At 36.4% G+C, this 11,436-nt stretch overlaps 1 protein-coding gene across 3 annotated transcripts; it reads left to right on the top strand.

Moving 5' to 3' along the window:
* Window positions 1–332: 332 nt before the first annotated feature.
* On the top strand, window positions 333–11,298 carry LOC144667149 (endophilin-B1-like). Of its 3 annotated transcripts, XM_078528554.1 has the most exons (12): window positions 333–481; window positions 552–693; window positions 2,810–2,938; window positions 3,066–3,199; window positions 3,496–3,588; window positions 3,782–3,838; window positions 5,768–5,812; window positions 7,244–7,333; window positions 7,507–7,607; window positions 8,406–8,583; window positions 9,161–9,292; window positions 9,335–11,298. In XM_078528554.1, the coding sequence occupies exons 1-11, from the start codon at window positions 386–388 to the stop codon at window positions 9,266–9,268; spliced, it is 1,173 nt and encodes a 390-aa protein (XP_078384680.1). In that variant the 5' UTR covers window positions 333–385; the 3' UTR covers window positions 9,269–9,292; window positions 9,335–11,298. The 3 variants fall into 3 exon arrangements, with proteins under 3 accessions (XP_078384680.1, XP_078384672.1, XP_078384685.1); XM_078528546.1 differs by having other exon boundaries at window positions 9,161–11,298; XM_078528559.1 differs by lacking the exon at window positions 3,782–3,838 and having other exon boundaries at window positions 9,161–11,298.
* The last annotated feature ends 138 nt before the right edge of the window (window positions 11,299–11,436 follow it).

An 11,436-nucleotide genomic window follows, 5' to 3' on the forward strand; every position in this document is an offset into this window, starting at 1 on the left:
GTACTTTGGATTTTTTTTATTTCGGAAATATTTATACAGAGAGATGAATTTATGGAAAAATTCTTGCACGTCCTGGCTATGACATCTCAAAGCAGGCCGATGATAAATTGTGGGACGATAAATTGGCTTTATGCATGCAATAAATTCCTAGAAAAAAAATTATGATGAATTAGAATTTTGTTTGCAAGCAAAATTTTAAGTTCCAAAAGGAAGTATTATGTACTTTTCTTGTCAAACAATACTATGGCGATTAAAAGGATTTTTTCTTTTATATTTCGAGAAAATTTGTCCTGTAAGAAATCGAAAGGAGTCTGGAGCCGAGAGGAGGCGTTCGTGATGCGCAGAAGTGGAACGATTCGCTCTTTCACTGCGCACCTGCTTCAATATGGATTACTTTCGTTCAGTAAACATCAACAACATGGCAGATTCAATGAAGAAATTTGGTTCCCAAACGGCAACCTTCTTCTCAAGGGCCAAGCAGGTTCGACTCTTTATATCCTAATGCCTAATATTGTGCTATCAGTTTTCTCATTCGGTCTTTCTCCTGTTAGTACACAGAGGAGCAACTTGGCACATCCGAGAAGACAGTTTTTGACGCACGATTTGAGTCTCTGGTTGAGAAGGCAGATCGCACTAAATACTGGACGGAACGCCTGCTAAGGCAAACGGAAGCATTGCTCCAGCCTAACCCAGGTTTATGTCTTAATATTTGCCAATAATGTATGTTTTAGCCTAAGTAAAGTTTGGCTCAAGAAGTATGGACGACCTTTGTAACTTCTTCCTAAAGTTATTTCCAAGAAAATCCCCCTTTAATTTGCAGACTAGCTTCGTGGTGGAGATAGACGGCATTTGATGAATATATTTATGTCATAAAATCTTTATGTGGGAAATGCCATTAGACTTGTTTATACCGTTGTCGAGCTAACTTTACTTCAGCCAGAGTTCCTATTTTAGCTACGTTACCTTCGTAAGAATTTTTGCGGTTTCTTCGAAGATTTTTTTAAAAACGAAATTATAAAAATAGAGAACGTCAAGCTTATGCTAATATGTTTGTTCCGAAAGTGAATGTTAATTCAAACATCAAAATAGGCGTTGTTTTATAGCGTTCCTGTATAAAGATAACTTGTGTGCTACTTGCAAAATTCTCGAGGTACACTGTACAAAGTGAAACCGGAACAAGCTGTTGCAGATATAGAAATCACGCAAGCGGATTTATTGCGAATTGTGTTTAGCTTGTAATCCTGAATTTGGGTTTTATCTTGTTGTGGTTGAAAGGTTGTTAGTCAAACTGAAGTCCCTCTGTCACCTATTTATTCCTAATTTGTTTGCTTGTTGAGCAAATGTCTTAAAACATACTCTGTTTTAGCCGTGTATTTTTCTGTACAGCAAGAAAAATCAGATGATAGATTTTCATGGACCATTCAATCAAAATTCTGGTTTAAAATCCAGAATAATTTCCAGTGTCAAATAGAACAGCATTTTTTTTTTCTACTGCACCTTGCCGAATAGAAAATGGTAGTTTTCGGGAAAAATTTCAGAGACAACCTCTTGAGGTATATATACCTAAATTTTGAAAATAATATTTATGTTTCAACTCATTTCAAATGTCACTAAGCTTTTTCTCTTTCACTAGATGGGTATCCACAGAGACAAGAGCGTCTTGAAAAAATGAAAGTTATTTCTTGAGGGATTTTAAACACACAAATAAAATCGAACAAAATTATACGTGTTTCTTCTAGAAAGGTCTATTATTGGGAATACAGGTTTTAGTACAGTTCTCATAGGAGAGAAAAGTAAAAACTCTTCCAGGTTTGATATTGATCGAAATGCATTGTAAAAAAATACAGACAAAAACTGTGATTATGTGGTAATAGAAAGTAAACAAGGTTTGTCAAATAAAAGTGTGCTAGGTAACAGAAATTTTTCATTAAAATGGCAACATGCAGTGATAATGAATAAGAGAAATATATTATCGGAATGGGAGAATTCATCAACATCTAACTGAGTACATTACACAGTGGGATTCTATGTGTGAAACCAGCAGTGATAAATTTTGCTTGAACACAACTGTTAATAGACAATACAGTTGTATTCACCTTAATACTGACAAACTTGTAACCTTTTATAGTGGTTAGCTTACCAGACTTGAGATCTTTTGGCCAATTCATATAAAACCCTGGCTATTTCCCTTACTTTTGTGTTCTTAATATGTTGTTCTTAATCCTCAACCCTTAACTGTCACAGTGCCCCTGTTTACACTGCTGGACAGTGAGGTTTCCTTTATATTTTCTGTCCTCTAGTTTTGATGTAGACTAATCTCAAACTCCATTAAGTAAAGGCAATAAATACTCTTTTATACAAGAGAAATTGAACCTTATTCCAACATTAAATCCTAAGTTTGTGTTAATCGGCTTTCGAACTACCCGGCCCTGGTCTATAATAGGGCTATAGGCAGGATTTTGCATGGGAGGGTTCAAACACTGAAGGCATGAGCATCTAATGGGGTCCAGGGATATTCTCCCTCAGGAAATTGTAAAAAATATAGTTATTGAAGTCCTCATTTCCTGCATAATGAGAGCCATTTTAACCCTTAGTCCCTGATTAGGTGGACCCTTGTGGCCCGTAGGGGGTGCAGAGGTGCGGGCAAACCCCTCATATCCAACCTGCCTACGGCCATGTATAAATAAGTACCAGCTGGTTTCCAGAGTTCTAACCATTTCTATACAAGTTTTGTCTATTACCAGTACATGTATATAGGAATGTGGTGACCACTTGTACCTAAATTATGTTTTTTTCTTGCATTGTACAGGAATGAGAGCTGAGGAATTTGTGTATCAAAAATTGGACAAGCCAAAACCTCCTCGTCTGACAGAGAGTGAAGCACTTGGCCAGTCTATGATTGAAGCTGGAAATGATTTTGGTCCTGGAACAAATTATGGTTAGTTGTTCGACTGAATGTATAAAAGTTTTTATTAGGAGGCAAAGTTATTATTTTTAGTTTGAATGTTTATTTGTTGTTGTTTGAATCAGAATTATCAATTTTTATAAAATTTAACGTTGTTTAGGAAGTGCATTGGTTAAAGTTGGAACAACAGAGAAAAAGCTTGGCCAAGCAGAGAGAGATTTAAAGGCCAAGTCTATGACACACTTTCTCCATCAGCTGAAATCCTTTTTGGAAGGTGACATGAAGACAATAACAGTAAGTATTGGCAATGAAATTAATTTTGACACCATTTAGGTGAAAGTGAAAAATAGCGAAGCGGTTCGGTGAAAGAGTTGGAGGCAGCGTGTAGGAGGCAACTGAAGTTGTATTTGCCTGTTTTAGCAGGTATACGGTGGGAGGGCAAACTGTTGCCATTGAATTTATGATGACCGCTTCCTGTCAGTGTGGTATTATCTTCTGTGACTGTTATGTACATCACCAACAGCAGAATGATCTAAAGTACTGTTGTGTTCATTTCCATATTAAGGGTACAAATTTCTCGTTATCTCTAGAAAGAACGCAGAACTCTCTTGGCTAAAAGACTAGACCTGGATGCTTGTAAAACTAAAGTAAGAAAGGCACAGAGCCCTGAGAAGATCCAACAAGTAAGTACAAGAATGAGTGCAAGGAGACTACAAGTGAAATTTTAAGCACATCGCTTTGAACATTGCTTTCTCGGCACCACATCACTGCTCAGTAATGGTATTGACAGATTTGGCTTTTCTTTAATCACCATCTGAGACTCTGATTAATCACTGCTGTACATACATGTAACATCTTGAGTTCTTGTCTGAACAGGTCACATTCAAATGCTTGACAAAAGGTCTCTTTCTTCCTGACGATAAAGCAGAAAAGGTGACATTTGTAACCATTCTATTGGTCACATTTATTCAATCATGCACTTTACACTTGTTCTAAGAATCTTTACTTGCTTGCTTACATAAAGACTTAGCAGGGTACTCCTGCAGTCATCTTTGAGTCTTGACCAATTTTTTATTCAATTAAGCTATTGTGTTCACGTCTTGTAACCTGGCACATTATTTTTTAATAATAATTATTAACATTTCAAACACTGTAAATTGTTATTTTTAACCTGATACACCATTTAAACGTTGTCATTAGACACTGCACATTAGTTATGATTGCACTGTTCAGGCCTTCTGATAGGGTGCGGCAAAAAAGCAGAAATTATGCGGAATTTGTACGGCAGATTATGCGGCAAGAAAGTACTATTATGCGGCAAATTATGCTATTTTTATATCTGAGCTTGTTTTACAAGGTTTCAAGAGATAAAAATCCATTCCCTGCATTTCAAAAAGAATAAGAGCATAAAGGAACAATACATATCTGTATTAGAATGAAATTAACCTGCGATCAGGCGTTATTTTCACCTTATTTGCGTTTATTCCAATGTCAAATGGCTTTCCGTGTACACTACATGACATTATAGAACGTTGACCCCTTTTGGTGACACTATAATTATATGAAGTGTGACAAGATACCGCTGACTGAATTAATGAAGGCGCACATGTTAACGTACGGTGTCGAACGATCGAACACTTTACGATGTTTTTGACTTCATGGAAGGATTTAATCATTCTGAATTCAGCCATTTTGCCTTGTAAATTTCAGTACAATACAAGAAAGCAAAGATAGAATCAAAGCAAATTTATCTGTGTAAATGTTGTTATGGCTAAGTTGAAACTGGAAAAGGAAGTTGCCTGCCCGAAGTAAATTTTGTTCGTTTGGCAACCACGTCAGAGGTTTTCCAAGGTTTTTTGACAGGTAAACCACCTTGAAACAACCTTGAAGTTGTCTTAAAACTTAGTTAAAGCGAATATTTCCTTTATCTTTTCTCAAATTGTGCGATTTTGTGCGAAATAATGCGATTTTTGATCAATTATGTGAAAAGTTGCGATTCGAGGTCAATTATGCGAAATCACAACATCGCATAATATCAGAAGCCCTGACTGTTTCACAGAGTAATCACTGTACTGGTGACTGCCAGAACTAATAAGAGGTTGGTCCACTCTGATAACCAATCATGTATTGACTAATTATATAAATATATTTATTGTTAAATGCTAACTACTAACCAATCTGTTCATTCCAACAGTTTTATTTAAATTCTTTGGTTTTGATAATTCAGAGTTTGAAGAGTTTTTACCATTGTTTCCCATTGTAAATAAAGCAGGAAAAATAAATTATCAAGAATTAAAAGTAAAAATCGCTAAGAAGTTATTTTAATTTAAAAAAATTCTTTTTAGAGAAATCAATCCTTAATTCCTGGCTGTATGAATTTTACAAAACACTTGTCAAGCAAATAATTACTTACTTAATCAAACTGTACAATACATTTTGAAACCTGGATGCATGACCAGAAGAGACAAAATTTTATATAAATTATAATTTTGCAATAAAAAAGATGAGAGGCTAATTATATTTCATTCTGATCATGTTATTGACAGCTAATTTGTTCATGCTTGTGATCAATTTGTACAGCCTTTACACAAACAAAGCCCCAGATCTCTTAAAACATAGTCCGTAAACTGTTTTCACTAAAGGCTTACTGTATATCCCTGAATGTTTTAAAAACAGCGTTCTCTTGGCTGTATGAATTCTTTGTTTAAATATAAACAACTTTCAAACAAACATTTAAAAATAACTCCTTACTGTCTATAATTAAAGTATAAATCTTTATAAAATGGCAGATTAAGTTCTTTTCCTGTGTCTTCTTGTATTCCTTACATGTGTGTGTGCTTCATAACTCTTGCCTGACTTTAGATGTATTCTTCACGGAACATGGTTGTAATCACTGAGTTGGATGAGGTGAGTGTTTTGCTCTCCAAATTCAGCATGGCTGCTATCTATCAAGCATCTTTCTGTTTTCATCTTCCATCTTAAACCCTGAAGTACCAGAGCTTGACTTTGATGTGACCTTTTCAGAGCTCCTAATTGGGTTATTCTTATCCTGCATGTATTCTTTGTCTCCTTTATTGCATAACTCCATCAAGCATTAACCATACACATTCTGATGGTTCACAGACCAGGACTGCATATACAAAAAATTTAGCCTTTTTTGTCTGCAACAGACCAAGTGCCCCTTCTTGCCAAAGTTTATCCCAGTTTCTATATCTTAAGTGAAGAAATGATCCTGATCGCTTCTTCACTTTACATCTCATCCGCACTTCACATATACCGGTATGATTATTTCATAACGTTTATGTCACATTGAGAAACAAGGAACTTTTTTTACTCCCCCCTGGATGGGATGCCACATGAACATGAAGTCATTTGTCGGGGTTACCCCCAGCATTAAAGGGCGCGTTCGTTTGGGACTGTTCTGGAATAAGAATACATTCCGGAATATATTCTGGCTATTCTGCTCCTGGGAGCAGAATATCCAAAATGGAAATCCAAGTATTGGGGAATAGGAAGAACAGCCAAACGAACGCTAACTCGCAATATTCCAATATTATTCTTATGCCGGATTGATTCCAAACGAACGCACCCTAAGTTTGCCAGTACCTATTTATACACCTGGGTGGAGAGAGGCACTGGAGAGTTAAGTGTCTTGCCCAAGAACACAATACAGTGGCCTCAGAGGGCTTGAACCCAGAATGTTCAATCCAACGGATTAGAATTACAATGTACCTGAAGGCTTCTAGATCTGCATGTTGTAAATAGGGATGGGGATTCAACTAAAACCAAGGAAAAATGAAGTGTAGCCATCAGTTTTTGTTGTTGTGTATTGTTCAAATGCATGTCATGGTCACACACAGCCCTCCTGTGTTGTTGCATTTTGTTGTGACCAAGGATTAATTAACATGACATGCTGAATCTGGTGTTTTAAGTCATGAAATTTAATGCATGAATGAACACTGTTAATAGTTCTTCCATAACAACCTAGTTTAGTTAACTTTGTAATGTGTTCCTTGACCAATCTAGAAAACAAGTACACCTATACATGTACCTTAACCACCAGAAATCCATCTCCAAGATGAATTTGATCAAGGCTGTGATTTTCAACCAAGAAATAGAATAGTTCTATTTAAGTAACAAAACATATCCTTGCATAGCGTTAAGCCAACTTAACCAATCCTACCGGTGCAATTTTCTGATTGATAAACTAAAGAAATTCCAAAGTCCTATTTCCCAACTACAACAGCCAATTTAAGCTCATTATTTTCAGTAGGGGGTAAATAAAGTTGCCTTTTCAATTTAAATTCAATCACTACTGATATTAAAGCTTCATTTTAGGCTGAGGCCGATTTGCGTGTTAGTCAAGGAGAGTTTGACAGACAGTATGAAGTCACAAAGCTTCTTTTGGATGGGATAAGCACTGCTCATGTAAGTACATGCTCGCCGTCTCTTACCTACAAGGTACCCTAACAGGGGTGGATCAACAATATCTGACTGCAGTTTGTGACTGAATGTACAAATGCATGTCTCAGCTAGCCATACAGTCAAGAGTTAAATAGATGCTGGTCAATAGTAAATTAGCATTGTTGTTTGTTTTTCAGGCAAATCATCACAGAGCACTTATGAATTTTGTTGAGGCTCAGGCTCAGTACTATGCACAGTGTCATGCATACATGACAGAACTACAGAAGCAACTGGCCAGGTACAATATCTTTTTATTTCCTCTTTCAAAGTTTTAACTCAATATTGAATGAGGCTGTGGTTTTGGTAGGCAGGGTGCAAAGAAATTGAATTTTCCAACTTGTCTTTTGGGCAAGCTGTAGCCAGTGTGTACTAGACCGAACATCATTTTTGCTAGCCCCCCCCCCCCCCCCCCCAAAAAAAAAAAAAAAAAAAAAAAATTTTCATAAGTACAATGCTTATGATGCTTCACTTGCCTGTTGGGCAAGTGAAAGATTAAGTCCACTAGCCTGACTGCAAAATCCACTAGCCCCAGGCTAGCCGACATTAACTTCTTTGCTTGCTGGGTAGGTTTTTGCCTGTAACTCAACGCAGCAACAAGGTGACATGACAAATTTCTGAGCACTGTCTTTTGCTACTCTTTTTTAGACCTAAAAATCAGTAGGGTTCTTGTGTCTCCTGGTCAGTCTTATGGCTTTCATGGGTACTAAAGTACAACTCATTGGGGCTATTCTTGCCCTTAACTAGCACACTAGACTTGGTGATGATTGTTGCACCAAATCCTTGCCCACCATCTGATAGTCTGATGTGATTTTACTCCCCTAAAAAAGAACTGCCTGATCAGGAGCATTGTTTTTTTCTCCTAAAAAGAGGCGTTTTTATTGAGAATTATTTAGGTTTCCTGATAAAAAATGAAAAGTCTGCTCAGTGATGTGGATGATTATTTTAATTATTTCCTAATGGAAGAAAAAGCCTGACGTAGAGAATTATTTTTTTGCCCCCTTAAATTGAAAAAGTCTGATATGGAGAATTATTTTAGTCCCCCAGGTGAAGCAGCAGCCTCACCCCTTGTAACTCCCTCTGCACCGCCACCTGCTGACACCTCTAGTGGGTTGGACCCTAACACTATTCCTCGGCCATCACTGACCAGGAAGGCTAAAGTATTGTATGATTACGATGCTGCCGACAAGAATGAGCTCTCATTGCTCGCTGACGAGGTCAGTGTCAGAGCTTACACTTGACACTTAGATACTTAACGTAATAAAAACCGTTACTTATTGAATTCCTGTGTCCAGAGCAGCCATTTTTTCTTCAGTAAAACTCACCTGCAAGATATTAACAGTGTTCCAGATAAAAGTGGGTTCTCAGGTCAAAGACCCACTGGTCGGCTACCTGGCCCACAAGATATTAGGAAACACCTTGTAAGAAACAGTAAAAGCTTGCTATCAAAGCCATACTTCCATAACGTGATAGAAACACAGAACTAGCATGAGCTGTTGACGTAATGATGGCGCGTGCAAAGAGAATTTACATTTTGATTATCACAATAAACGAGTGATTAAAAAAAAAAAACGATCCAAAGCCAAACGAACAAAAAGTTAGCAAGCAAGCTTTCTCTTCTAGATTGATATTTTTCTCCGTATATTTTGCCCCAGGAACCATTATTTTGATCTGCTCCCACTCCCCCTTCCAGGATATGCCTCTCCTGGCTCTCACCATCCAAGTTTTACCCATTACTTGTTTGTCAGTGTTTTTTAATGTTACAGTGTAAACAATCATGTTTCTTGTTCCCAGGTAATCACGGTATACAGCGCACCCGGCCTGGACTCTGATTGGATGATTGGCGAGCGGGGGAGTCAACGTGGAAAAGTTCCTCTTACATACCTAGAACTACTCAACTGAGTCTAATAAATAATCCCCTTTAGCCTTTAGTGACTAGCACCTAATTTCTCCCTAAGATAGCTTTACAAAATCATATTAGCAGGTTATGAGAATATAGGAACTAGTCACCTAAAGGAAATTGGTCTCGATAAAAAATTCAATTCTTCCAACTAGAACTATAAGAAAAGTATTGAGACCAGTAAAGAGAATTTGTATGTTGACTCAGGACTCAAAAGGGGCGAGAGGTAATTGAAAGCGCTCGCAAAATGGGATATTTTTTAGTGCAAGTTGCTGGGCCAGTAAGAATGTCTTTAAGTTTAATTTCGATATTGCGGCATTTGCGGGCTTACGTGAAGCGTTGTCTTAAATTAACAAAGGTGCTGTTTAGGTCTCTCACACAAGATATTTTGTAATTGACTTTCTCTTTTTTAAATTAAAATTTTGCTCATTTTGTAATGTTAATTGTAAGGAAATTTAAACGAACCCCGATACAATGAAGATTCTCGCTGCTTTAAAATGAGTTCTTTTAAACCGATGGTCGTTGTTATTAACCGACGGGTACACCGGATAATTTGGATGTGACAACTCTTTAGTTGCAATAAACATTAAATTAATCATTATTTATATTTAGAAGATTGACAAAACGGCAAGAAAATTGTGGCTTTGGATATGCTGTAGTTGAAAATGAATTTCAGGTCAAAAGGATTTCAAACTTGTGTGATTTGCACTCTTCTTTCTTCCAGATTTATTACCATAATCCTTAAAAAATAAAAAATAAAGATCAAAGTAGTTTAATTTGCACTTTTCTTTGTTCCAGATTTATAACTATAATCCTCAAACAAAGAAAAATATAAATCAAACTAGTTTGAAACCATTTTGACCTGAAACTCATTTTCAACTACAACAAATATTTGGTCACTGTCAATGTTCGTCAGTGATATCTGAAAAAAAAAAAACAGAAGTCGTTATATCGGGGTTTGTTATATACGTCTTTAAAATATATCTCAATCACGGTCTTCACAAAATGGCTGTTACCACAAGGGTTGTTCACTATATCGGGAGGTACATTACAACTTGGTGGTTGAAAAACATTCTTGTGTATTTGCACGCTGAATTGCAGTAGCATTTGGAAGTTTGTGCAGGTCTGGCGTCGTGAACTTATTCTTGTTAAGGAAGGATGCTGAATTCACTTTGTGTCTATCAATAGTGCTTAAAACAGCTATTTAAAAAAAGAAAGGTACTTATTTTGATTTAGATTACTTGTAATTTGTATGTTTTTGCACTTTCGTACAACTGAACAGATAATCATGGGAAAGATAGCATCCAATCAGTGACATATAAAGCTAATCGGAAAAATGGTTTAGTTTTTTAGTTTTTCCGATTAGCATATTCTACTGATTGATTGTATCATTTCATCCCCCCAAAAATGAAATATTAAGGGTTTTTAGGTTTTGTTATATTTATTCTTAATTATTGATTTAATCAATGAAAAACAAACAAGTAAAAGTATGCTGGTTTCTTAAAAGTGTTATAAAATAAATAGTTTCTTTAGCTACGTCGGCGAGAGGGCATGCGTCAGGTTTGTTTTGGTTTATTTGCAATTTACTTTGCAAAATTTACTTTGGTAAAAGTTCTAACGAGAACTTAGTAGGAGATTTCTTCAACCTCGTTCCCAGATCTTTCTTCTTTCCGCCCTCAGGATTGGCAGGAAGAAAAAACGCACTGGGAAGGAGGGTAAGATTTCTACAGGATGTTCTTCGCATAAATGTGGGCTTATTTTTTCACATCATAGGGGCCGAATTCCCGGAATGGGCTATAGCTGGATTTGCATAAAAGTAACTTTAGAATTGGGATTAATCCGTGGCGAATATGGCTGCTATTTGCTGGGAAAAATTGATTGGTTGGTCTTCAAATAAAAAATGGCACGGAAAATCGAGACTATTTTACAAGGATCGAAATTAAATAATTTAAGTATAAATTGAATAAATCAGTGTATTAACATGTTATAATGGTGCTACCCTTTGAAAATAAATACTTTCTTTTTAAGTGGAGTTAAATGGCTTAAATCTAAAAAAAGTGGGAAAAAAAAACAACGAATGAGAAATCACTGTGGTTGATTATTGTTTAAGTAACATGTCAGCAAAGCCCTTACCAAACTAGGATGAGAGTTGATGAGAGTTCAAACTCTC

Source organism: Oculina patagonica, chromosome 1, assembly GCF_052425735.1.
Source record: "Oculina patagonica isolate OP01 chromosome 1, crgOcupat, whole genome shotgun sequence".
Lineage (NCBI taxonomy): Eukaryota > Metazoa > Cnidaria > Anthozoa > Scleractinia > Oculinidae > Oculina > Oculina patagonica.

Bases quoted from the DNA above. Each gene is read 5' to 3' on its own strand.
- LOC144667149 (XM_078528546.1), top strand. From the start codon at position 386: ATGGATTACTTTCGTTCAGTAAACATCAACAACATGGCAGATTCAATG. The intron at 694-2,809 runs GTTTATGTCTTA...TGCATTGTACAG, and splicing joins ATTGCTCCAGCCTAACCCAG to GAATGAGAGCTGAGGAATTT. The intron at 8,584-9,160 runs GTCAGTGTCAGA...TCTTGTTCCCAG, and splicing joins TCTCATTGCTCGCTGACGAG to GTAATCACGGTATACAGCGC.